Consider the following 27,702-nt stretch of genomic DNA (forward strand, 5'->3'; position numbering starts at 1 on the left):
CTTGCCAGCCTATCAAGGATCAGCTTCTGTCCCTTAGCCCCTCCCATAAAGTCTGTATGGCTTCTTGCCAGCCTATCAAGGATCAGCTTCTGTCCCTTAGCCCCTCCCATAAAGTCTGTATGGCTTCTTGCCAGCCTATCAAGGATCAGCTTCTGTCCCTCAGCCCCTCCCATAAAGTCTGTATGGCTTCTTGCCAGCCTATCAAGGATCAGCACAGCTTCTCTCCCTCAGCCCCTCCCATAAAGTCTGTAAGCCTATCACATGAGACTTTGCCCACACTTACAATGGAGGCGCCGTGTGAGTCACGTGATACAAACAAATCCGTCGCGGGAGGGGGCGGGCTCAGGACAGTAGGGGCGTGTTCCTGTGATTCTGACGTAACTGCCGGTGCTGACGTGGCGGGCGCTGAGCGGTGCGGTTGGGAGTCGGTGAGTGAGACCGGAGGGAGCGGAGAGAGAATGGCGGAACCGCACAAACAGGATATCGCGGCCATATTCCGGCGCCTCCGCTCCATTCCCAGCAACAAGGTGTGTGTCCCGGGTACCTGTAACTCACTCACTCACTCACTCACTCACTCACTGGGGGATACCTGTCACTCACTCACTCACTCACTGGGGGGTACCTGTCACTCACTCACTCACTCACTCACTCACTCACTCACTGGGGGATACCTGTCACTCACTCACTCACTCACTGGGGGATACCTGTCACTCACTCACTCACTCACTGGGGGGTACCTGTCACTCACTCACTCACTCACTCACTCACTGGGGGGTACCTGTCACTCACTCACTCACTCACTGGGGGGTACCTGTCACTCACTCACTCACTCACTCACTCACTGGGGGGTACCTGTCCACTCCACTCACTCACTCACTCACTCACTCACTGGGGGGTACCTGTCACTCACTCACTCACTCACTCACTGGGGGGTACCTGTCACTCACTCACTCACTCACTCACTGGGGGGTACCTGTCACTCACTCACTCACTCACTCACTCACTCACTGGGGGGTACCTGTCACTCACTCACTCACTCAACTCACTGGGGGTACCTGTCACTCACTCACTCACTCACTGGGGGTACCTGTTACTCACTCACTCACTCACTCACTCACTCACTCACTCACTCACTGTCACTCACTCACTCACTCACTCACTGGGGGGGGGATACCTGTTACTCACTGAGGGGGGGGTGCCTGTTACTCACTGACTGGGGGGGGGGGTACCTGTTACTCACTGACTGGGGGGGTACCTGTTACTCACTCACTGGGGGGGGGTACTGTTACTCACTCACTGACTGGGGGGGGATACCTGTTACTCACTGAGGGGGGGGTACCTGTTACTCACTGACTGGGGGGGGTACCTGTTACTCACTGACTGGGGGGGGTACCTGTTACCTCACTCACTGGGGGGGGGTACCTGTTACTCACTGACTGGGGGGGGTACCTGACTGACTGGGGGGGGGTACCTGTTACTCACTGACTGGGGGGGGGTACCTGTTACTCACTGACTGGGGGGGTACCTGTTTACTCACTGACTGGGGGGACTGACTGGGGGGGGGTACCTGTTACCTGTTACTCACTGGCTGGGGGGGGTACCTGTTACTCACTCACTGGGGGGGTACCTGTTACTCACTCACTGGGGGGGTACCTGTTACTCACTCACTGGGGGGGGGGGTACCTGTTACTCACTGGGGGGGTACCTGTTACTCACTGGGCGGTACCTGTTACTCACTGACCCTGTTTACTCACTGGGGTGTACCGGGTACTACCTGTTGACTGGGGGGGTACCTGTTACTTCACTGGGGGTACCTGTTACTCACTGAGGGGACCTGGGGGGGGTACCTGTTACTCACTCACTGGGGGGGTACCTGTTACCACTGAGGGGGTACCTGTTACTCACTGAAGGGGGGTTTACTCACTGGGGTACCTGTTACTCACTGGGGGGTACCTGTTACTCACTGGGGGGTACCTTTACTCATGGGGGGTACCTGTTACTACTGGGGGGTACCTGTTACTCACCTGGGGTACCTGTTACTCACGAGGGGTACCTGTTACTCACCAACTGGGGGTACCTGTTAACTCATGGGGGTTACTCACTGGGGGGTACCTGTTACTTCACTGTGGGGTACCTGTTAACTCACTCACTGACTGGGGGGCTACCTGTTACTCACTGGGGGGGGGTACCTGTTACTCACTCACTGGGGGGGTACCTGTGTACTCACTTGAGGGGTACCTGTTACTCACTCACTGGGGGGGGGGTACCTGTTACTCACTGGGGGGACCTGTTTACTCCACTGGGGTACCTGTTACTCACTCCACTGACTGGGGGGTACCTTTACTCATGGGGACCTGTACTCACTCACTGGGGGGTACCTGTACTCACTGAGGGTGGGTACCTGTTACTCACTCACTGGGGGGTACCTGTTACTCACTGGTACCTGTTTACTTCAACTTCACTGGGGGGGTACCTGTTACTCACTGAGGGGGTACCTGTTACTCACTCACTGGGGTAACCTGTTCTCATGGGGTACCTGTTACTCACTCACTGGAGGGGGGGTTACCGGGGTACTGTTACTCACTCACTGACTGGGGGGGGGGTACCTGTTATCACTGGGGGTACCTGTTACTCACTCACTGGACTGGGGGGGTTACCTGTACTCACTGAGGGGTACCTGTTACTCACTCACTGGGGGGGGTACCTTTACTCACTGGGGGGGTACTGTTACTCACTGGGGGTTCCTGTACTTCACTCAACTGACTGGGGGGTACCTGTTACTCACTGAGGGTACCTGTATCACTCACTGGGTACCTGTGAGGGGGGTACCTGTTACTCACCACTGGGGGGGGGTACCTGTTACTCACTGATGGTACTGTTATCACTGGGGGGACCTGTGTGTTACTCACTCACTGGTGGGGTGTACCTTACTTCCGTACCTGTTACCACTGGTGGGGTACCTGTTACTCACTCACTACTGGGAGGGTACCTGTTACTCACTGGGGGTACCTGTTACTCACTCACTGGACTGGGGGGTACCTGTCCCACTGGGGGGTACCTGTTACTCACTGGGGGTACCGGTACCTCACGAGGGAGTACCTGTTACTCACCATGGGGACGGACCTGTTACTCACTCACTGACTGGGGGGGGTACCTGTACTCACTGAGGGATTACTGTTACTCATGACTGGGGTACTGTTATCATGACTGGGGTACCTGTTACTCACTGACGGGGGGGGGTACTGTTACTCACTGACGGGGTTACTGACTGGGGGGTACCTGTTACTCACTCACTGGGGGTACCTGTTACTCACTGGGGGGCTAACCTTTTACTCACTCACTGACTGGGGTACCTGTACTCACTTGAGGGGTACCGTTACTCACTCACTGGGGCTGGGGGTACCTGTTACTCACTGAGGGGACCTGTTCTCACTCACTGCGGGGGGGTACCTGTACTCACTCACTGGGGGGGGTACTGTACTCACTGGGGGTACCTGTTACCACTGACCTGGGGGGTACCTGTTACTCACTGAGGGGTACCTGTTACTCACTCACTGGGGGGTACCTGTTATCACTGAGGGGGTACCTGTTATATCCACTGGGTTAAACCTGTAACTGACACTGTTACTGAGGGGGTACCTGTTCTCCACTCACTGGGGCTACCTGTTACTCACTGAGGGGGGTACCTGTACTAACTGGGGGGGGGTACCTGTTACTCACTGAGGGGTACCTGTTACTCACTCACTGGGACGGTACCCTGTTACTCCCCACTGGGGGGGTACTGTTACTCACTGAGGGGGTACTGTTACTCCCTGCTTGGGGGGGTACCTGTTACTCACTGACTGGGGGGGGGTACCTGTTACTCACTGACTGGAGGGGGGGTACCTGTTACTCACTGACTGGGCGGGGACTGTTACTCACGACGTGGGACTGTATCACTCACTGGGGGGTACCTGTTACTCACTGGGGGGCTACCTTTTCTCACTCACTTGACTGGGGGGTACCTGTTACTCACTGGGGGTACCCTGTTAACTCACTCACTGGGGGGGGTACCTGTTACTCACTTGGGGGTACCTGTTACTCACTCACTGGGGGGGGGAGGTACCTGTTACTCACTGGGTACCTGTTACTCACTCCACTGACTGGGGGGGGTAACCTGTACTCACTGAGGGGTACCTGTTACTCATCACTGGGGGGTACCGTTTACTCACTGAGGGGGTAACCTGTTACTCACTCACTGGGGGTACCTGTTACTCATGACTGGGGGGTACCTGTTCACTGGGTACCTGTTACTCACTCACTGGGCGTACCTGTTACTCCTGGGGGGGTACCTGTTACTCACTCACTGACTGGGGCGGGTACCTGTTACTCCACTCACTGACTGGGGGGTACCTGTTACTCACTGAGGAGGTACCTGTTCTCACTCACTGGGGGGGGTACCTGTTACTCACTGAGGGGTACTTTACTCACCACTGGGGGTACCTGTTACTCACTGATGGGGGGTACCTGTTACTGAGGGGTACCTGTTACTCACTCACTGGAGGTTACCTGTTACCACTGGGGGGGTACTGTTACTCACTCACTGACTGGGGGGGGGGTACCTGTTATCACTTAGGGGTACCTGTTACTCACTCACTGGGGGGGGCGTACCTGTTACTTGCCACTGAGGGGGTACCTGTTACTTCACTTACTGGGGGGGGGTTAGCGCGTGTGTGTTACTCACTGGGGGGGTACCTGTTACTCCACTCACTGACTGGGGGGGGTACCTGTACTCACTGAGGGGAGGTACCTGTTACTCACTGAGGGGTACACTGTTTACTCACTGAGGGTACCTGTACGCACTCACTGGGAGGGACCTGTTACTCACTCACTTGGGGGTACCTGTTACTCACTGGGGGGTAACCTGTTACTCACTGGGGGGGTACCTGTTACTCACTGACTGGGGGGGGAGACCTGTTTACTCCACCCTGGGGGGGGTACCTGTTACTCACTCACTGGGGGGGAGGTACCTGTTACTCACTCACTGGGGGGAGTACGGTTACTCACTCACTGGGGGGGGGGCGGTTACCTGTACTCACTCACTGGGGGGGACCTGTTTACTCACTCACTGGGGGGCGGGGGCTCTACCTGTTTACTCACTCACTGGGGGGGGTAACTGTCACTCGGGGGGGGGATTACCTGTTACAGACATATGGTGGTTACATAATGACTATGTTATTGGGGCTTGCACTGCTGGTTCCTACTACAGACTGGGCTAAGGTTGTAGTGGGACCTGTTGTTTGCCCAGGTGGCTGGGGTGCCTGGCACTCACACTGGCACTCACACTGGCGCTGGCACTCACACTGGCACTCACACTGGCGCTGGCACTCACACTGGCACTCACACTGGCGCTTGGCCTCCACACTGGGGCACTGGCACTCACACTGGCACTCACACTGGTGCTGGCACTCACACTGGCACTGCCACTCACACTGGCACTCACACTGGTTGCTGGCAACTTCACACTGGCGCTGGCACTCACACTGGCGCGGCACTTCACACTGGCCACTACACTGGCGGCTGGCACTCACAACTGGCACTCACACTGGCGCGGCACTCACACTGGGGCCATTTCACCACTGGCACTCACACGTGGCGCTGGCACTCACACTGGCCACTCACAACTTGGCGCTGAGCACTCACCTGGGCTGGCACTCACACTGGCGCTGGCACTTCACCACTGGCCATCACCACTGGCACTGGCACTCACACTGGCACTCACACTGGCACTCACACTGGCACTGACACTCACGCTGGCACTGGCGTCACTCACACTGGCACTCACTCACACTGGCACTCACTCACACTGGCACTCACTCACACTGGCACTCACTCACACTGGCACTCACTCACACTGGCACTGGCGCTCACACTGGCACTCACACTGGCGCTCACACTCACACTGGCAGGTGTTGCCCTGGGATGTGAGACACAGGGGGGTTCAGGCTGCTGAGTCACATGGTACACTTACCTGCCCCCTCCCACAGTCTGATATTAACCCTTCCCCTTCCCGTGCCAGCTGTTTGGTTCCCATGGGAGGGCGGGCATATACGCAGAATGCTGGGCTCCCATTGGGCAAGCTCTGCTCATCCTCACCCAGTATGGGTGCCCCATACGGCCGCTGTCCCATGATGCCCTGCTGGGTGTGACAGGAAGTCTCCGCATGGCAACGGGGCAATTACTGAGCCTCAGTCAGGGTTACTGCCCCCGGGCCCCTGCTGCTCAGCCTGGGGGGCAACTCCCTCCCTACTTCCGGCTTATTAGTCTTCTGTAGGGGGGGCTCTGCCAGTCCCCCACCCCATTACCCTTTGGCACATGTAGGGTCCCCCCCTCCATTCTGTGCCCTACAGGGGGGCACCCACATTCTCACGCCCTACAGGGGGGCACCCACATTCTCACGCCCTACAGGGGGGCACCCGCATTCTCCTGCCCTACAGGGGTGCACCCGCATTCTCACGCCCTACAGGGGGGCACCCACATTCTCCTGCCCTACAGGGGGGCACCCGCATTCTCACGCCCTGCAGGGGGGCACCCGCATTCTCACGCCCTGCAGGGGGCACCCGCATTCTCACGCCCTACAGGGGGGCACCCGCATTCTCCTGCCCTACAGGGGGGCACCCGCATTCTCACGCCCTACAGGGGCACCCGCATTCTCACGCTCCTACAGGGGGGCACCCGCATTCTCCAACGCCCTGCAGGGGCAAACCCGCATTCTCACGCCCTACAGGGGGGCACCCGCATTCTCCTGCCCTACAGGGGGGCACCCGCATTCTCACGCCCTACAGGGGGGCACCCGCATTCTCCTGCCCTACAGGGGCACCCGCATTCTCTCGCCCTACAGGGGGGCACCCGCATTCTCACGCCCTACAGGGGGGCACCCGCATTCTCCTGCCCTACAGGGGGGCACCCGCATTCTCCTGCCCTACAGGGGGGCACCCGCATTCTCCTGCCCTACAGGGGGGCACCCGCATTCTCCTGCCCTACAGGGGGGCACCCGCATTCTCCTGCCCTACAGGGGGGCACCCGCATTCTCCTGCCCTACAGGCGGGGGGCACCCGCATCTCTCCTGCCCTACAGGGGGGCACCCGCATTCTCCTGCCCTACGGGGGGCACCCGCATTCTCCTGCCCTACAGGGGGGCACACGCATTCTCACGCCCTACAGGGGGGGCCCCGCATTCTCCTGCCTACAGGGGGGCACCCGCATTCTCCTGCCCTACAGGGGGGCACCCGCATTCTCCTGCCCTACAGGGGGCACCCGCATTCTCCTGCCCTACAGGGGGCACCCGCATTCTCCTGCCCTACAGGGGCACCCGCATTTCTCCTCTACAGGGGGGCACCCGCATTCTCTCCTGCCTACAGGGGGGCACCGCATTCTCCTGCCCTACAGGGGGCACCAGCATTCTCCTGCCCTACAGGGGGGCACCCGCATTCTCCTGCCCTACAGGGGGGCACCCGCATTCTCCTGCCCTACAGGGGGGCACCCGCATTCTCCTGCCCTACAGGGGGGCACCCGCATTCTCCTGCCCTACAGGGGGGCACCCGCATTCTCCTGCCCTACAGGGGGGCACCCGCATTCTCCTGCCCTACAGGGGGGCACCCGCATTCCTCCTGCCCTACAGGGGGGCACCCGCATTCTCCTGCCCTACAGGGGGGCACCCGCATTCTCCTGCCCTACAGGGGGGCACCCGCATTCTCCTGCCCTACAGGGGGCACACGCATTCTCACGCCCTTACAGGGGGACCCGCATTCTCACGCCCTACAGGGGGGCACCCGCATTCTCCTGCCACAGGGGGGCACCCGCATTCTCCCGCCCTACAGGGGGGCACCCGCATTCTCCCTGCCCTACAAGGGGGCACCCGCATTCCGCCCTACAGGGGGGCACCCGCATCTCGCCCTACGGGGGGACCCGCATTCTTCCCGCCCTACAGGGGGCACCCGCATTCTCCCGCCCTACAGGGGGGCACCCGCATTCTCCTGCCCTACAGGGGGCACCCGCATTCTCCCGCCCTACAGGGGGCACCCGCATTCTTCCCGCCCTACAGGGGGGCACCAGCATTCTCACGCCCTACAGGGGGCACCCGCATTCTCCTGCCCTACAGGGGGGCACCCGCATTCTCCTGCCCTACAGGGGGGCACCCGCATTCTCCCGCCCTACAGGGGGGCACCAGCATTCTCACGCCCTACAGGGGGGCACCCGCATTCTCCCGCCCTACAGGGGGGCACCCGCATTCTCCTGCCCTACAGGGGGGCACCCGCATTCTCCTGCCCTACAGGGGGGCACCCGCATTCTCACGCCCTACAGGGGGGCACCCGCATTCTCCTGCCCCCAGGAGATTTGGCTTAGTTCCCAGTAACAATTAACTATTCTGTTTATTGCACAATTAATTAGCACAAGCAAAGTCTATTTGCCCCGGCCCATTGCAGCCCCCGGGGCAAGCGCTGATAGGATCTGCCCTTTAACCCTTTGCCAGCTGGCACCAGGGAATGGGAGACAGTCGGCAAACAGGAGCTGAAGGTGCAAGAGTTCAGCCGGTGATCACATGGGGCAGAGTCCAGCCAACCAGCTTCCACTCTGCCCCCGGGGCAGTACCGTAGGGTAAACACGGGGCATTTCCTGCATCGCAATTAATTGGCCTATTAATTGTTTCTCTCTATTCCGTGAGTGGCCGTGGCTCTCTGACGGATCTGTAGGGGAGGCTGAGTTCGTTAGCAATCTAATTAACCCCTCCCTGCTTCACTTCAGCCCCGTGGGGGGGGGGGCAACTAAAAATACTGTTGCTCTATGAGTGTTACGTTTCCATGGTTACTGTTACTTTTTATTCCTTATCTTTCTATTCAGCCCCTCCCCTATTCATATTCCTGCCTCTCATTCAAACCACTGTCTGGTTGCTAAGGTAATTTGGACCCTAGCAACCAGATAGCTGCAAAAATGTAAAACCAAACCCTGATGGTTACCCATAATGCACCCTGTCTCTCCCTGTTGCTAGGTGTGCTTTGACTGCGGAGCCAAGAACCCCAGCTGGGCGAGTATCACCTATGGGGTGTTCCTGTGCATCGACTGCTCGGGGACCCACCGCTCCCTTGGGGTTCACCTGAGCTTCATAAGGTAATTACTGCCCCCCCCCCCACGTATAGAGAAATAAAGGGTAAATACGTCAATCTTTTTCTCTTTTTTTTTATTCAACTTTAGGTCGACTGAACTGGATTCCAACTGGTCCTGGTTCCAGCTGAGGTGCATGCAGGTCGGGGGCAATGCCAATGCGGTGAGGATTGGGGGCAACTATAGGGGAACCCTGCTGCCCCCTGTGCCACTATAGGGGGAACCCTGCTGCCCCTGTGCCACTATAGGGGGGACACTGCTGCCCCTGTGCCACTATAGGGGGAACCCTGCTGCCCCCAGTGCCACTATAGGGGGAACCCTGCTGCCCCCTGTGCCACTATAGGGGGAACCCTGCTGCCCCTGCCTAGGGACCCCTGCCTGGCCACTATAGGGGAACCCTGCTGCCCCTGTGCCACTATAGGGGGAACCCTGCTGCCCCTGTGCCACTAAGGGAACCCTGCTGCCCCTGTGCCACCTATAGGGGGAACCCTGCTGCCCCTGTGCCACTATAGGGGGAACCCTGCTGCCCCTGTGCCACTATAGGGGAACCCCTGCTGCCCCTGTGCCACTATAGGGGGAACCCTGCTGCCCCTGTGCCACTATAGGGGGGACACTGCTGCCCCTGTGCCACTATAGGGGGGACACTGCTGCCCCTGTGCCACTATAGGGGGAACCCTGCTGCCCCCTGTGCCACTATAGGGGGGACACTGCTGCCCCTGTGCCACTATAGGGGGGATCCTGCTGCCCCTGTGCCACTATAGGGGAACCCTGCTGCCCGCTGTGGCCACTATAGGGGGAAACCCTGCTGCCCCTGTGCCACTATAGGGGAACCCTGCTGCCCCTGTGCCACTATAGGGGGAACCCTGCTGCCCTGTGCCACTATAGGGGGAACCCTGCTGCCCCCTGTGCCACTATAGGGGAACCCTGCTGCCCCTGTGCCACTATAGGGGGAACACTGCTGCCCCTGTGCCACTATAGGGGGGACACTGCTGCCCTGCCACTATAGGGGGGATCCTGCTGCCCCTGTGCCACTATAGGGGGAACCCTGCTGCCCGCTGTGGCCACTATAGGGGGAACCCTGCTGCCCCTGTGCCAGCTATAGGGGAACCCTGCTGCCCCTGTGCCACTATAGGGGGAACCCTGCTGCCCCTGTGCCACTATAGGGGGAACCCTGCTGCCCGCTGTGCCACTATAGGGGGAACCCTGCTGCCCCTGTGCCACTATAGGGGGAACCCTGCTGCCCCTGTGCCACTATAGGGGGAACCCTGCTGCCCCTGTGCCACTATAGGGGGAACCCTGCTGCCCTGTGCCACTATAGGGGGAACCCTGCTGCCCCTGTGCCACTATAGGGGAACCCTGCTGCCCGCTGTGCCACTATAGGGGGAACCCTGCTGCCGCTGTGCCCACTATAGGGGGAACCCTGCTGCCCCCTGTGCCACTATAGGGGGAACCCTGCTTGCCCGCTGTGCCACTATAGGGGGAACCCTGCTGCCCGCTGTGCCACTATAGGGGGAACCCTGCTGCCCCTGTGCCACTATAGGGGGAACCCTGCTTCCCCTTGTGCCACTATAGGGGGAACCCTGCCGCCCCTGTGCCACTATAGGGGGAACCCTGCTGCCCGCTGTGCCACTATAGGGGGAACCCTGCTGCCCCTGTGCCACTATAGGGGGAACCCTGCTGCCCGCTGTGCCACTATAGGGGGAACCCTGCTGCCCGCTGTGCCACTATAGGGGGAACCCTGCTGCCCGCTGTGCCACTATAGGGGGAACCCTGCTGCCCGCTGTGCCACTATAGGGGGAACCCTGCTGCCCGCTGTGCCACTATAGGGGGGACCCTGCTGCCCGCTGTGCCACTATAGGGGGGACCCTGCTGCCCCCTGTGCCACTATAGGGGGAACCCTGCTGCCTGCTGTGCCACTATAAGGGGGACCCTGCTGCCCCCTGTGCCACTATAGGGGGAACCCTGCTGCCCCCTGTGCCACTATAGGGGGGACCCTGCTGCCCGCTGTGCCACTATAGGGGGAACCCTGCTGCCCCCTGTGCCACTATAGGGGGAACCCTGCTGCCCCCTGTGCCACTATAATGGGGGACCCTGCTGCCCCTGTGCCACTATAGCGGGGAACCCTGCTGCCCTCCTGTGCCACTATAGGGGGACCCTGCTGCCGCTGTGCCACTATAGGGGGAACCCAGCTGTCCGCTGTGCCACTATAGGGGGAACCTTTCTGCCCGCTGTGCCACTATAGGGGGGACCCTGCTGCCCCTGTGCCACTATAGGGGGAACCTGCTGCCTGCTGTGCCACTATAAGTGGGACCCTGCTGCCCTGTGCCACTATAGGGGGAACCCTGCTGCCCCTGGCACTATAGGAACCCTGCTGCCCCCTGTGCCACTATAGGGGGAACCCTGCTGCCCGCTGTGCCACTATAGGGGGAACCCTGCTGCCCGCTGTGCCACTATAGGGGGAACCCTGCTGCCCCTGTGCCACTATAGGGGGGACCCTGCTGCCCCTGTGCTACTATAGGGGGAACCCTGCTGCCCCCTGTGCACTATAGGGGGAACCCTGCTGCCCCCTGTGCCACTATAGGGGGACCCTGCTGCCTGCCTGTGCCACTATAGGGGGGACCCTGCTGCCCCCTGTGCCACTATAGGGGGAACCCTGCTGCCCCTGTGCCACTATAGGGGGACCCTGCTGCCCCTGTGCCACTATAGGGGGAACCCTGCTGCCCCCTGTGCCACTATAGGGGGAACCCTGCTGCCCCGCTGTGCCACTATAGGGGGGAACCCTGCTGCCCGCTGTGCCACTATAGGGGGACCCTTCTGCCCGCTGTGCCACTATAGGGGGACCCTGCTGCCCCTGTGCCACTATAGGGGGAACCCTGCTGCCCTGTTGCCACTATAGGGGACCCTGCTGCCCCTGTGCCACTATAGGGGGACCCTGGCTGCCCTGTGCCACTATAGGGGGAACCCTGCCTGCCCTGTGGCCACTATAGGGGGAACCCTGCTGCCCCTGTGCCACTATAGGGGGAACCCTGCTGCCCCTGTGCCACTATAGGGGGAACCCTGCTGCCCCTGTGCCACTATAGGGGAACCCTGCTGCCCGCTGTGCCACTATAGGGGGAACCCTGCTGCCCGCTGTGCCACTATAGGGGGAACCCTGCTTGCCCCCTGTGCACTATAGGGGGGACCCTGCTGCCCCTGTGCTACTATAGGGGGATACCTGCCTGCCCCTGTGCCACTATAGGGGGAACCCTGCTGCCCCCTGTGCCACTATGGGGGGACCCTGCTGCCTGCTGTGCCACTATAGGGGACCCTGCTGCCCCCTGTGCCACTATAGGGGAACCCTGCTGCCTGCTGTGCCACTATAAGGGGGACCTGCTGCCCCCTGTGCCACTATAGGGGGAACCCTGCTGCCCCCTGTGCCACTATAGGGGGACCTGCTGCCCGCTGTGCCACTATAGGGGGAACCCAGCTGCCTGCTGTGCCACTATAGGGGACCCTGCTGCCTCTGTGCCACTATAGGGGGAACCCTGCTGCCCCTGTGCCACTATAGGGGGGACCCTGCTGCCCGCTGTGCCACTATAGGGGAACCCTGCTGCCCGCGGCGGCACTTGCTGCCCGCTGTGCCACTATAGGGGAACCCTTGCTGCCCGCTGTGCCACTATAGGGGGAACCCTGCTGCCCGCTGTGCCACTATAGGGGGAACCCTGCTGCCCCTGTGCCACTATAGGGGGAACCCTGCTGCCCCTGTGCTACTATAGGGGGAACCCTGCTGCCCCCTGTGCCACTATAGGGGGAACCCTGCTGCCCGCTGTTACACTTCTATAGTTAAAAACACCAACTTGCCCCCCCCCCGTGGGTCTGTGCCCCCTAAAACCTCCCTTTTTCCCCCCACAGACAGTCTTCTTCCGGCAACACGGCTGCGCCACCAACGACACCAACGCCAAGTACAACAGCCGCGCCTCCCAGCTGTACCGGGAGAGGGTGAAATCCCAGGCCACACAAGCCACGCGGCGGCACGGAACTGACGTGAGTATAATTGGTGCCACTAGGGGGAGCCGGAGCTTCACAGAGTTATATAATGTGCTTTCTGATTCTGGTTCCTTCCTGTGTTTGGGAAATATTATATATTGGGGGGGGGGTTTGTTTATACTGTTCCCCAGGTTAAACAGTCTCTCTTTATTCCAGCTGTGGATCGACGCTTGCGGGGCCCCACCGCTGTCACCCCAACACCAAGAGGAGGACTTTTTCGCTGCTCATTCAGAGGTATTGGGAGAAACCACTGTTTGCCCCCCCCCCTTTATATCCAAATCCCGCTGAGCTATGAATGCTGGGAGCTGTAGTTCAGCTAGAACTGCCCATTCTAAGTCAACTTTTAGTATGTTATAGAATGGCCAATTCTAAGCAACTTTTCTGTTGGCCTTCATTATTTATTTGTTACTGTTTTTGAATTATTCCAACTCCAGTTTGTAAATGGGGGGGGTCACCGACCCCCGGGGTAACCCAAACGGCTCTGTGAGGCTCCAGTTTTATTGTCATATTTCTATTCAGCCCCTCCCCTATTCATATACCAGCCTCTCGTCCAAACTGCTCCCTGGTTGCTAAGGTAACTCAGACCCTAGCAACCAAATAATTGCTGAACTAAAAACGAAATAACTAAAAAACTACAAATAATAAAAAACGAAGACCAATTGCAAACTGTCTCAGAACGTTACTCTCCACGTCGTACTAATGGTGACCCACCCCTTTAAAGGGACAGCGTCCAATTAAATATTTCCCCAGCTTTCCACGTACGGCACTTTCCCCTGTTCTGCGCTTGAGGCAGTAACATAAACGGGCTGGATTCTCATTGGCTCATTCTCTTGTGCATGTATTTTACCTGTGGGCGTCGCCTTCAGAGCTTAGGAATGGTTTATTTCCCCTTTAATCCCAGTATAATCAATTTAGAATCTTCTCCCAGCAGGATAATAACACATCGCAGGCCCCCCCCCAGGCAGAGGACACCCCCATAAACGTGAGCTCTGAAAGTGGCCCCGCCAACAACGAAGGTAAATATCACTCTTAGGGGCAATAAGCTATCGAAGGGGGTGGAGCAACGGCATCTACAAAGCAAGCCCCTCCCACTTTTCTTATGCTCCACCCTTTTTATGGGTCTGAACCTTATCTCATTATCAGAGATGGGGGGGTTTCAACCCCTTATTCCAATGTGGCAGCTGCCTGTGTATGAGGCCCCGCCCCCCAAGCCCAAACTGGCCAATGAGCTTGGTCATTCATTCTAATGGAAATAACGGACTTCTGCTCCACTGCTCTGTAGTCGGAACCGCTACAAAGTCTCTGTGATGTAGTAACTGGATTTTCCCTTGCAGGGGAGCCGGAAGTGGGTCCCAGCGTCGACTACCTCAGCGTCTCGCCCAAAGCCGCATTAGGTAACGCCCTCATTTATCTGGGTTTTTTTTCCACCCAATCAGATTCTTGGGGGGCAGTAAGTAACTCTCCCGCCTCTCGGTTGCCGATCCAGAACGTGTCAATGCTCCCCCATCAGTTCTGGGTAAAAAAAAACTTGCATGTTTGGGTTATTTACCCTTTAATTGCCTAAAGCTAACTGAACAGCACAAGATCTGCTCATTGGGCGAGGTGGCTTAGGCCACACCCTATTGGCATGCTACAGAGGCAGTTCCTGGGAGGGGGCGGGAGCCCTGCAGGCCCCGCCCCATACATTTAAAGGTACAGTAACTAACAAAATGCCACTTTTATTTTATTTTTATCTTCCATGTTGCAGCCGATGCAGAGAATCTGATATCCGCAGGAAACGCTCCTGCCCGAGGTGATTCTCCCGCCCCCGGCCCGCTTTGCCTCCATATTTGCCCCTCTGATTATGCTGCACTCTTTTATCTTCTTCTCACTTTGCATCATGGGAAATATGGCTCTGCTTAAGCACCGCCCCCTGCCCCTCCTCCTCCTGCACAGCCACTAGCACATAAATCAGGGTTTACGCGTCTGAGGCGCCCGTTGGTTTCAGTCCCTGCCGCGTGGGGAGGGGAAAATATGCACTGGGGGAATATTGGGGCGGAGTAAAGATGGGCCGGAGCGGCCTGCTGGGGTTCTGAGCCCTTCAGCTTTAGCAGGGTTATGGGGGTGGGGTTAATTCTCTTTACATGCTTCTGGGCTGCTCTCTTTCCTATGGTCAAGCAAGGGGGTGGAGTTTCATAAAATGCCCAGTCCTCCTCAAGACCATGGGTAAGAGAACAGCTTAGGGGGCCAGAGAATCAGAGCTGGGTAAGTACTGGGGGGAGATTGGATTCACTTACCCAGGGGGGAGGTTCCTGCCTGACCATGGGAAAGAGAGCAGCCCAGGAGCAGGAAGTACAGAGAATCAGAGCTCTGTACCTGGGTAAGTACTGGGGGGGAGATTGGATTCACTTACCCAGGGGGAGGTTCCTGCCTGACCATGGGAAAGAGAGCAGCCCAGGAGCAGGAAGTACAGAGAATCAGAGCTCTGTACCTGGGTAAGTACTGGGGGGGAGATTGGATTCACTTACCCAGGGGGAGGTTCCTGCCTGACCATGGGAAAGAGAAGCAGCCCAGGAGCAGGAAGTACAGAGAATCAGAGCTCTGTACCTGGGTAAGTACTGGGGGGGAGATTGGATTCACTTACCCAGGGGGAGGTTCCTGCCTGACCATGGGAAAGAGAGCAGCCCAGGAGCAGGAAGTACAGAGAATCAGAGCTCTGTACCTGGGTAAGTACTGGGGGGAGATTGGATTCACTTACCCAGGGGGAGGTTCCTGCCTGACCATGGGAAAGAGAGCAGCCCAGGAGCAGGAAGTACAGAGAATCAGAGCTCTGTACCTGGGTAAGTACTGGGGGGAGATTGGATTCACTTACCCAGGGGGAGGTTCCTGCCTGACCATGGGAAAGAGAGCAGCCCAGGAGCAGGAAGTACAGAGAATCAGAGCTCTGTACCTGGGTAAGTACTGGGGGGAGATTGGATTCACTTACCCAGGGGGAGGTTCCTGCCTGACCATGGGAAAGAGAGCAGCCCAGGAGCAGGAAGTACAGAGAATCAGAGCTCTGTACCTGGGTAAGTACTGGGGGGAGATTGGATTCACTTACCCAGGGGGAGGGTTCCTGCCTGACCATGGGAAAGAGAGCAGCCCAGGAGCAGGAAGTACAGAGAATCAGAGCTCTGTACCTGGGTAAGTACTGGGGGAGATTGGATTCACTTACCATGGGGGGGGGGTTCCTGCCTGACCATGGGAAAGAGAGCAGCCCAGGAGCAGGAAGTACAGAGAATCAGAGCTCTGTACCTGGGTAAGTACTGGGGGGAGATTGGATTCACTTACCCAGGGGAGGTTCCTGCCTGACCATGGGAAAGAGAGCAGCCCAGGAGCAGGAAGTACAGAGAATCAGAGCTCTGTACCTGGGTAAGTACTGGGGGGAGATTGGATTCACTTACCCAGGGGGAGGTTCCTGCCTGACCATGGGAAAGAGAGCAGCCCAGGAGCAGGAAGTACAGAGAATCAGAGCTCTGTACCTGGGTAAGTACTGGGGGGAGATTGGATTCACTTACCCAGGGGGAGGTTCCTGTCTGACCATGGGAAAGAGAGCAGCCCAGGAGCAGGAAGTACAGAGAATCAGAGCTCTGTACCTGGGTAAGTACTGGGGGGAGATTGGATTCACTTACCCAGGGGGAGGTTCCTGCCTGACCATGGGAAAGAGAGCAGCCCAGGAGCAGGAAGTACAGAGAATCAGAGCTCTGTACCTGGGTAAGTACTGGGGGGAGATTGGATTCACTTACCCAGGGGGAGGTTCCTGCCTGACCATGGGAAAGAGAGCAGCCCAGGAGCAGGAAGTACAGAGAATCAGAGCTCTGTACCTGGGTAAGTACTGGGGGGAGATTGGATTCACTTACCCAGGGGGGAGGTTCCTGCCTGACCATGGGAAAGAGAGCAGCCCAGGAGCAGGAAGTACAGAGAATCAGAGCTCTGTACCTGGGTAAGTACTGGGGGGAGATTGGATTCACTTACCATGGGGGGGGTTCCTGCCTGACCATGGGAAAGAGAGCAGCCCAGGAGCAGGAAGTACAGAGAATCAGAGCTCTGTACCTGGGTAAGTACTGGGGGGAGATTGGATTCACTTACCCAGGGGAGGTTCCTGCCTGACCATGGGAAAGAGAGCAGCCCAGGAGCAGGAAGTACAGAGAATCAGAGCTCTGTACCTGGGTAAGTACTGGGGGGAGATTGGATTCACTTACCCAGGGGGAGGTTCCTGTCTGACCATGGGAAAGAGAGCAGCCCAGGAGCAGGAAGTACAGAGAATCAGAGCTCTGTACCTGGGTAAGTACTGGGGGGGAGATTGGATTCACTTACCCAGGGGGAGGTTCCTGTCTGACCATGGGAAAGAGAGCAGCCCAGGAGCAGGAAGTACAGAGAATCAGAGCTCTGTACCTGGGTAAGTACTGGGGGGAGATTGGATTCACTTACCCAGGGGAGGTTCCTGCCTGACCATGGGAAAGAGAGCAGCCCAGGAGCAGGAAGTACAGAGAATCAGAGCTCTGTACCTGGGTAAGTACTGGGGGGAGATTGGATTCACTTACCCAGGGGGAGGTTCCTGCCTGACCATGGGAAAGAGAGCAGCCCAGGAGCAGGAAGTACAGAGAATCAGAGCTCTGTACCTGGGTAAGTACTGGGGGGAGGTTCCTGCCTGACCATGGGAAAGAGAGCAGCCCAGGAGCAGGAAGTACAGAGAATCAGAGCTCTGTACCTGGGTAAGTACTGGGGGGAGGGTTTCGCTTCCTCCCAGGTTGCACCCTTGGGTGCTGTGTTCTGGAAGGAAAGTACTGGAGCCAAAATCCATTTGGACAGCACCAGGCGTTTGGGGGTGAAACCTGCGCCAGTAGCGGCCAAATTGCGCCCGAATATTAATAAAAGCGAGTTTTGTTTTGGTCTCTAACCCTGATTTATGGTTTCGCCTGTTTAACCGTTTCCTCCCTTGGAAAAGCCGCATCGCTTGAGATGTTCCTATTGGACGCCGCTCTTATCCCCACCCAGTCAGTGTCCCCTCCCCCTACAGAGTGTCAGCCTCCTGTTCCTGACTGGGTCGGGCCGATGGAACACCTTTCCCTTTAACACCCACCGATTATATGGAGGGGGGCAAATCCATGTGACTCGGGGTGGGAGTGGCCTGGGGTAATTGTTCCAACCTGTGGCAGTAATTTTTCGTAATTGTCGCTACCCATAATGCACGGCTAAGCAGCACAAGTGCCGGGTACCTACCCCCCACGTACTGACCGGTGCCCCCGTTCCCTTGCAGAATCCGTCTCTGTTCTAAAGAAGAAGCCCGGAGCCGCCAAGAAAGGGGTGAGAGAATTATTTTATTTTAACTTCCCCTTGATTTTTATGCCGGCCAATGGGATCCCTCTGTGGCCCCTGAGTGCCAGTGGGGGGCGGGGCATAGGTGCCAATAACCGGAGTTTGTGTGTGTGGCAGCATATACCATTGTGTTTGATGGGGGGGGAGTTGGGGCAATTCTGTGGGCTACAGAACCTGACTGACTGTCTCCCCCCCAGCTCGGTGCCAAGAAGGGGGGTCTCGGGGCGCAGAAAGTGAGCGGCAAGAGCTTCAGCGAGATGGAGAGACAGGCGCAGGCGGTGGATAAGCAGAAGGAGCAGGAAGCCGCCACCGTAACCAAACGGGCAGAGGAGCCTGTGTGAGTATCGTTGGGCGCCCAAACCCACTCTTCTTTCATTATACTCCCAGGTTGGCATGAACCCAGTGCTGCCACCCAGTGGCCAAGATGGCACCTTTTTTCTGTACAGCTAGGCAGGTCTCTAGTGCCCCAGCGCCACTGATTTCTGATTGGCTGGGGAATGGTTCGCTCCCAGCCAATGTGCCACTTACCCATGGGAGGTACCACCAGCTGGCAGGGGGGGTTGTAAAGATTATTGTGCCTCCCGAGGGGTAAGCCCTGTATGTTTGTAGGTGCCCTATAACCCACCCGGGAAGTTGCCCCATCTATAGGTAACCTGCCCCCCTGCTCTCTGCCCCTCAGGGTGGCATCCTTGCGCCTCGCCTACAAAGACCTGGAGATCCAGAAGCAGAAGGACGAGGAGAAGCTGAAGAACTTGCCCCCCAAGAAGGCGGCGGAGGCGGAGCGTCTGGGAATGGGCTTCGGGGCCCGCAGGTAACTGCTTCCCTTCAAAGGTGCCCGGCAGCCATATTGATGCTTAAAACACCCGGGGTGGGGGGGGGGGGGGGGGGTAGGGAATGTTGGGCTGCATCCAGTTGACAACATAACTCAGGGGTCTGGTATCCCCCCCTCACAGGCACCCATGGGACAGGTCTGGTGCTCTAAAGGCAGCCTTACACGGGCAGATTCCGCAGCTTCTCTGCCTGTGTATGGGCCTCCCCGCCCAATATCTATGTCTCTGATGCAGAGCAAAGGAGCTAACATTCTACTCTCCCCCCCCGTGTTTATATCCTCAGTGGGATCTCCCACTCGGTGCTTTCGGAAATGACGACCATTGAGCAGGAGGCGCCCAAGAGCGTGAAGGCCAAAAAGCTGTATCAGGAGGAGGAGGCGGAGGATTTCTATTTCAGCGCCCCCCGCTCACGGTGAGATCCGCTGCTCCGCTTGGCACTGCCCGACCCACAGGGGCACAGGGCAACAAGTACTAAATGGCTCTTTACCTCTTCCCCCCCCCCCCCCCATTACTTTGTTACTCAGGTACCGCGAGGACCCCCCTGAACCCGTCACCAGTTCCTTCCTCAGCTGGGACGAGCGCTCCGATGATTATTGGAAGATGGACAGTCCCGGCGCTGACACAGAGGTGGCGCTCACTTCAAAGACCACAAGTTACGATGACAGGTTTGTCTCTCTCTGTACAGGCTATGGGCAAGCGTAGGGGGCTGTTCCTGCTGAATTGTGCTTAGTACAGGGGAATCCCTATGTGCCATAGTTTTATGGTATCTCTCTGTACAGGCTATGGGCAAACTTAGGGGGCTGTTCCTGCTGAATTGTGCTTAGTACAGGGGAATCCCTATGTGCCATAGTTTTATGGTATCTCTCTGTACAGGCTATGGGCAAACTTAGGGGGCTGTTCCTGCTGAATTGTGCTTAGTACAGGAGAATCCCTATGTGCCATAGTTTTATGGTATCTCTCTGTACAGGCTATGGGCAAGCGTAGGGGGCTGTTCCTGCTGAATTGTGCTTAGTACAGGGGAATCCCTATGTGCCATAGTTTTATGGTATCTCTCTGTACAGGCTATGGGCAAACTTAGGGGGCTGTTCCTGCTGAATTGTGCTTAGTACAGGGGAATCCCTATGTGCCATAGTTTTATGGTATCTCTCTGTACAGGCTATGGGCAAACTTAGGGGGCTGTTCCTGCTGAATTGTGCTTAGTACAGGGGAATCCCTATGTGCCATAGTTTTATGGTATCTCTCTGTACAGGCTATGGGCAAACTTAGGGGGCTGTTCCTGCTGAATTGTGCTTAGTACAGGAGAATCCCTATGTGCCATAGTTTTATGGTATCTCTCTGTACAGGCTATGGGCAAACTTAGGGGGCTGTTCCTGCTGAATTGTGCTTAGTACAGGGGAATCCCTATGTGCCATAGTTTTATGGTATCTCTCTGTACAGGCTATGAGCAAACTTAGGGGGCTGTTCCTGCTGAATTGTGCTTAGTACAGGGGAATCCCTATGTGCCATAGTTTTTATGGTATCTCTCTGTACAGGCTATGAGCAAACTTAGGGGGCTGTTCCTGCTGAATTGTGCTTAGTACAGGGGAATCCCTATGTGCCATAGTTTTATGGTATCTCTCTGTACAGGCTATGAGCAAACTTAGGGGGCTGTTCCTGCTGAATTGTGCTTAGTACAGGGGAATCCCTATGTGCCATAGTTTTATGGTATCTCTCTGTACAGGCTATGGGCAAACTTAGGGGGCTGTTCCTGCTGAATTGTGCTTAGTACAGAGGAATCTCTCTGGCCCTTTCTGTATAACGGAGCTAAGTATAAGGATTTGGGTCACGGTTCTGTACCCCTCTTTTCTCTCACAGACCAGCGACTCGGCGCAAACACGACTTGGAGCCGGCGCCGAGCACAGACGACGCCCAGAAGAAGTTCGGCAATGCCAAGGCCATTTCGTCGGACATGTTCTTCGGGAAGCAGGACAGCGCTGATGTAAGTTCTAGTTCTCAGGGAATCCTGGGAGTTGTAGTTCGAGTGCAGCTGCAGAGAAAGCTTTTGTATAACTGGAGCTGCTGTGTAAGAAATTGCGAATTGCTCCTCCCCCTCTGCCCCAGCCCCACCCCCTCACTACCACTAGCCAATCCCAGCAGTGTTCCTGTGTCACTGCCCATATAAAAGCCTCACTGCCAGCCCTTGCACTGGGAGGGGGGTAATTCTGCGGGGGCAGTTAGGGAATGAATATAAAGCCCCCACACTGTTTCTGTTGCCCCCACACTGTTTCTGTTGCCCCCACACTGTTTCTGTTGCCCCCACACTGTTTCTGTTGCCCCGCTGCAGTACGAGGCCCGCTCTCGCCTGGACAGACTCTCGGGAAACTCCTCCATTAGTTCCGCTGATCTCTTCGATGAGCAGAAGAAAGACCCCACAGGTGAGTAAATGGAGACCCCGGCCTCTGGTTCCCCAGCCCCCCCATGTAGTCACTCAGTGCGGCAGAGTTAAACCCCCTTGTTTGTGCCTAGGGAACTACACCCTGACGCGGGTGCTCCCCGCAGCCCCCGATATGGCCAACTTCAAGCAGGGGGTGAAGTCTGTGGCGGGGAGACTCTCAGTCCTGGCAAACGGGGTCATGACAACGATCCAGGTGAGTGGCCATTTCTCCTCTCACTTCCTCTGCCTCCCTCCCCTTCCTGCCTCTCCTTCCCTCACCTCCCCTTCCCTTCCTGCCTCCCCTTCCCTTGCCTCCCCTTCCTGCCTCCCTCCCCTTCCTGCCTCTCCTTCCCTCACCTCCCTTCCCTTCCTGCCTCCCCTTCCTGCCTCCCTCCCCTTCCTGCCTCTCCTTCCCTCACCTCCCCTTCCTGCCTCCCCTTCCTGCCCTCCCTCCCCTTCCTGCCTCTCCTTCCCTCACCTCCCCTTCCTGCCTCTCCTTCCCTCACCTCCCCTCCCCTTCCTGCCTCTCCTTCCCTCACCTCCCCTTCCCTTCCTGCCTCTCCTTCCCTTCCTGCCTCCCTCCCCTTCCTACCTCTCCTTCCCTTCCTGCCTCTCCTTCCCTCACCTCCCCTTCCTGCCTCTCCTCCCTCACCTCTCCTTCCTGCCTCTCCTTCCCTTCCTGCCTCTCCTTCCCTTCCTGCTTCTCCTTCCCTTCCTGCCTCTCCTTCCCTTCCTCCCTTTCTTTCCTTCCTGCTCTCTTCCCTTCTGCCTTCCTTCCTCCTTCCTGCCTCTCCTTCCCTTCCCTTCCTGCCTCTCCTTCTCCCTCCCCTTCCTGCCTCTCCTTCCCTCCCCTTCCTGCCTCTTCTTCCTTCCTGCCTCTCCTTCCCTTCCTCCCTTCCTGCCTCTTCTTCCCTTCCCTCCCCTTCCTGCCTCTTCTTCCCTTCCTGCCTCTCCCTTCCTTCCCTCCCTTCCTGCCTCTTCTTCCCCTTCCTCACTCTCCTCCCTGCTTCTGCCTCTCCTTCCCTTCCCTCCCCTTCCTGCCTCTCCTTCCCTTGGCCTCTCCTTCCTTCCTCCCCTTCCTGCCTCTCCTTCCCTTCCTTCCCTCCCTTCCTGCCTCTTTCCCTTGCCTCTCCTTCCCTCCCCCTTCTTCCTCTCCTTCCCTTCCCTTCTTCCCTTCCCTCCCCTTCCTGCCTCTCCTTCCCTTGCCTCTCCTTCCCTTCCCTCCCCTTCTGCTCTCCTTCCCTCCCTCCCCTTCCTGCCTCTCCTTCCCTTGCCTCTCCTCCCTTCCCTCCCCTTCCTGCCTCTCCTTCCTTCCTCCCTTCCTGCTCTTCTCCCTTGCCTCTCCTTCCCTCCCCTTCCTTCCTCTCCTTCCCTTCCCTTCTTCCCTTCCCTCCCCTTCCTGCCTCTCCTTCCTTGCCTCTCCTTCCCTTCCCTCCCCTTCCTGCCTCTCCTTCCCTTCCCTCCCCTTCCTGCCTCTTCTTCCCTTGCCTCTCCTTCCCTCCCCTTCCTTCCTCTCCTTCCCTTCCCTTCTTCCCTTCCCTCCCCTTCCTGCCTCTCCTTCCCTTGCCTCTCCTTCCCTTCCCTCCCTTCCTGCCTCTCCTTCCCTTCCCTCGACTTCCTGCCTCTCCTTCCCTTTCCCTTCTCCTCCCTGCCTCTCCTTCCCTTGCCTCTTCCTTTTCTTCCCTCCTTCCTGCCTCTCCTTCCCTTCCCTCCCTTCCTGCCTCTCCTTCCCTTGCCTCTCCTTCCCTTCCCCTCCCCTTCCTGCCTCTCCTTCCCTCCCCTTCCTGCCTCTTCTTCCCTTGCCTCTCCTTCCCTTCCCTCCCCTTCCTGCCTCTCCTTCCCTTGCCTCTCCTTCCCTTCCCTCCCCTTCCTGCCTCTCCTTCCCTCCCCTTCCTGCCTCTTCTTCCCTTGCCTCTCCTTCCCTTCCCTCCCCTTCCTTCCTCTCCTTCCCTTCCCTTGCCTCTCCTTCCCTTCCCTCCCCTTCCTGCCTCTCCTTCCCTTCCCTCCCCTTCCTGCCTCTCCTTCCCTTCCCTCGACTTCCTGCCTCTCCTTCCCTTCTCTTCTTCCCTTCCCTTCTTTTCTTCCCTTCCTCCCCTTCCTGCCTCTCCTTCCCTTCTCTTCTCTTCTTCCCTTCCCTCCCCTTCCTGCCTCTCCTTCCCTTGCCTCTCCTTCCTCCCCTCCCCTTCCTGCCTCTCCTTCCCTTCTCTTCTTCCCTTCCCTCCCCTTCCTGCCTCTCCTTCCCTTCTCTTCTTCCCTTCCCTCCCCTTCCTGCCTCTCCTTCCCTGCCTCTCCTTTCTTCCTCCCCTTCCTGACTCTCCTTCCCTCCCCTTCCTGCCTCTCCTTCCCTTGCCTCTCCTTCCCTCCCCCTTCCTGCCTCTCCTTCCCTCCCCTTCCTGCCTCTCCTTCCCTTGCCTCTCCTTCCCTTCCCTCCCCTTCCTTCCTCTCCTTCCCTTCCCTTCTCTTCTTCCCTTCCCTTCTCTTCTTCCCTTCCCTTCTCTTCTTCCCTTCCCTCCCCTTCCTGCCTCTCCTTCCCTTGCCTCTCCTTTTCTTCCCTCCCCTTCCTGCCTCTCCTTCCCTCCCCCTTCCTGCCTCTCCTTCCTTGCCCTCTCCTTCCTTTCCCTCCCCTTCCTGCTCTCCTTCCCTCCCTTCCTGCCTCTTCTTCCCTTGCCTCTCCTTCGCCTTCCCTCCCCTTCCTTCCTCTCCTTCCCTTCCCTCCTTCCCTTCCCTCCCCTTCCTGCCTCTCCTTCCCTTCCCTCGACTTCCCTTCTTTTCTTCCCTTCCTGTCTCTCCTTCCCTTGCTCTCCTTTTTTCTCCTCCCCTTCCTGCCTCTCCTTCCCCTTCTCTTCTTCCCTTCCCTCCCTTCCTGCCTCTCCTTCCTTGCCTCTCTTCCCTCCTTCCCTTCCCTCCCCTTCCTGCCTCTCCTTCCCTTCTCTTCTTCCCTTCCCTCCCTGCCCTCCTTCCCTTCTCTCTTCCCTTCCCTCCCCTTCCTGCCTCTCTTCCCTTGCCTCTCCTTCCCTTCCCTTCCCCTTCCCCTCCCTTCCTGCCTCTCCTTCCCTCCCCTTCCTGCCTCTCCTTCCCTGCCTCTCCTTCCTTCCCTCCCCTTCCTTCCTCTCCTTCCCTTCCTTCTCTTCTTCCCTTCCCTTCTCTTCTTCCCTTCCCTCCCCTTCCTGCCTCTCCTTCCCTTGCCTCTCCTTTTCTTCCCCTCCCCTTCCTGCCTCTCCTTCCCTTCCCTCCCCTTCCTGCCTCTCCTTCCCTTGCCTCTCCTTCCCTTCCTCCCCTTCCTGCCTCTCCTTCCCTCCCCTTCCTGCATCTTCTTCCCTTGCCTCTCCTTCCCTTCCCCTCTCCTCCTTCCTCTCCTTCCCTCCCTCCTTCCCTTCCCTCCCCTGCCTCCCCTTCCCCTCTTCCCTTCCTGTCTCTCCTTCCCTTGCCTCTCCTTTCTTCCCTCCCCTTCCTGCCTCTCCTTCCCTTCTCTTCTTCCCTTCCCTCCCCTTCCTGCTCTCTCCTTCCCTTGCCTCTCCTTCCTTCCCTTCCCTCCCCTTCCTGCTTCCTTCCCTTCTCTTCTTCTTCCCTCCCTGCCTCCTCCTCCCTTCCCTTTCCTCCCCTTCCTGCCTCTCCTTCCCTTCTCTTCTTCCCTTCCCCTCCCTTCCTGCCTCTCTTCCCTTGCCTCTCCTTCCTTCCCTTCCGCCTCTCCTTCCTTCTTCTTCTTCCCTTCCCTCCCTGCCTCTCCTTCCCTTCTCTTCTTCCCTTCCTCCCCTTCCTGCCTCTCTTCCCCCTTCCTCCCCTTCCTGCCTCTCCTTCCTTCTTCCTTCTCTTCTTCCTTCCCTCCCCTTCCCTCCCCTTCCTGCCTCTTCTTCCCTTGCCTCTCCTTCCCTTGCCTCCCCTTCCTGCTCTCCTTCCCTTCTCTTCTTGCCCTTCCCTCCCTTCCCTGCCTCTCTTCCTTGCCTCTCCTTTTCTTCCTCCCCCTCCCTCTTCCTTCCCTTCCCTTCTCTTCTTACCTTCCCTCCCCTTCCTGCCTCTCCTTCCCTTCTCTTCTTCCCTTCCTCCCTTCCTGCCTCCCCTTCCTGCTTCCCTTCCCTTTCTCTTCTTCCCTTCCCTCCCCTTCCTGCCTCTCCTCTGCCTCTCCTTCCTTCCCTCCCTGCCTCTCCTTCCCTTCCCTCCCCTTCCTCCTCTCCTTCCTTGCTTCCCTCCCTTCCTGCCTCTCCTTCCCTTCCTTCCTTCTCCTTCCCTCCCCTTCCTGCCTCTCCTTCCTCCCCTTCCTGCCTCTCTTCTTCCTTCTTGCTTCCTCATTCTGCCTCTCCTTCCCTTCTCTTCTTCCCTCTCCTTCCCTTGCCTGCCTCTCCTTCCCTTCCCTTCTCTTCTTCCCTTCCCTCCCCTTCCTGCCTCTCCTTCCTGCCTCTCCTTCCCTTCCTGCCTTTTCCTTCCCTTCCTGCCTTTCCTTCCCGCCTCTCCTTTCATTTCCGCCTTTTCTTTCCTTTCTGCCTTTTCTTTCCTTTCTGCCTCTCCTTCCCTCCCTCCCTTCCTGCCCCTCCCCTTCCTGCCTCTCCTTTCCTTTCCTTCCCTCCCCTTCCCTTTTCTACCCTTCTCTCTACTCTTGCGTTCCTACCCCCATTGCCCCCACAGTAACAGAGACAATGGTTCTTATCCCCCCAGGACCGATATGGATCGTAACAGGAAGAGACCCCGAGGAGGGCAGAAGCTGGCGGGAACCCACCCCCCCATCCCAGGGGAGCACTGGGGGCACCTCACTGCTCTTTCCTTCATTCCTGCCCCAGAAATCATTCCCAGCCGGGGGAGACACTGTGCCCTTTAACCCTTGCAGCACCAAAGACCCCCCCATACTCACCCCCGGCCCCCTAAACCCTCCCCAGAGCCGCGTGACTCAGGTACAGACAGTTCCCACGTGTCCCTGTGTCGCTGGAGAGAATACGTCCCATTTGCCTTATTGGGGCAGCTCCTTACCCCACCCCCCCCCCATTCTGCCCCCCGCCCGCCTCTCATGCTGGGCGTGTCTTCTGCTTTGCACAAATATAGTTGCACCTTATTGGAGAGGGAACGGGTTGGGGGGGGGGCTCCGTGTAATTAAATCTCTGCGCATCCCGCTTCGCTTTGGTGTCGTTTCATGACTTAGCTTTACTCTGCGTCTGGGCAAAGGGGCAGATGGGGCATTACATGGGGGGGCACATGTTCATTTATATTGAGCCCCAGTGCCCCCACCCCGGGCTCCTCCCCCATCACCCCAGGCTCCACCCCCGTCATTAGAGCCTTAATTGCGTTGCTGGACAATCAGAGGCCCCCCCGAGCCTCATTCTGTACAACCAGTGCCCCCCTCAGAAACCAGCAAAGGCTTCTGGGAATGGAAGTCCAGTTGGCGCGTTTGTATCTTTGCTTAGAGAAGAGGGGGGGCGCGTTTGCAGTCGCTGCACCCCAATATTTATAGGAATGAATCTATATGTATATACACGCATACACACAGGTGTGGGATCTGTTATCCGGAATGCTCAGCAGCTGGGGGTTCTGGGGGGCGGGTTTCCAGGTAACAGACCCCTCCCACCTATATTGGAAATATTATATACAATTTGCAAGTTACAATATTAATTTTACTTGAAATAAAAGGAAATCTATTTGCTCGTTAGTAGCCCTCGTTTAGTTTAGGAATAAGGATCCTGGTTTCCATGGTAACGGAAGGGAAACTTGCTGTGTTTTAGACAGCATTATGGGTATTGTCAGGCTTCATTTTGTTCTTGGAGGGGGCGGGGCCAAAATTCTCTTTTTTTTTTTAATGTGTGTGGTGATTTCCTGTGGGCGGTTCCTCTGACAATACCGACGCCATCTTTGTATCGATTTGTACTCTGTAATAAAGGTTAGATTGCAACTTCCCGCCGCGTCTTTGTGTCATTCGCAGGTTTAACCGCCGCCCAATGAGGCATCATGGGAAAAGCCCCCCCAGGAATCTGTA

At 57.7% G+C, this 27,702-nt stretch overlaps 1 protein-coding gene across 1 annotated transcript; it reads left to right on the top strand.

The window, feature by feature from the left end:
- Positions 1–419: 419 nt before the first annotated feature.
- Positions 420–27,622, top strand: arfgap3 (ADP ribosylation factor GTPase activating protein 3; the record flags this gene model as incomplete). The annotated part of the gene is given in 17 exon segments (NM_001016210.2): positions 420–527; positions 9,028–9,146; positions 9,231–9,303; positions 13,032–13,163; positions 13,323–13,400; positions 14,095–14,182; positions 14,501–14,560; positions 14,914–14,958; positions 18,445–18,491; positions 18,701–18,840; positions 19,183–19,314; positions 19,617–19,745; positions 19,858–19,998; positions 21,188–21,311; positions 21,657–21,747; positions 21,839–21,960; positions 26,397–27,622. Coding segments are annotated over 17 exon segments (1,608 nt in total). The 5' UTR covers positions 420–458.
- Positions 27,623–27,702: the final 80 nt, after the last annotated feature.

Source organism: Xenopus tropicalis, chromosome 3 (assembly GCF_000004195.4).
Source record: "Xenopus tropicalis strain Nigerian chromosome 3, UCB_Xtro_10.0, whole genome shotgun sequence".
NCBI classification, from domain to species: domain Eukaryota; kingdom Metazoa; phylum Chordata; class Amphibia; order Anura; family Pipidae; genus Xenopus; species Xenopus tropicalis.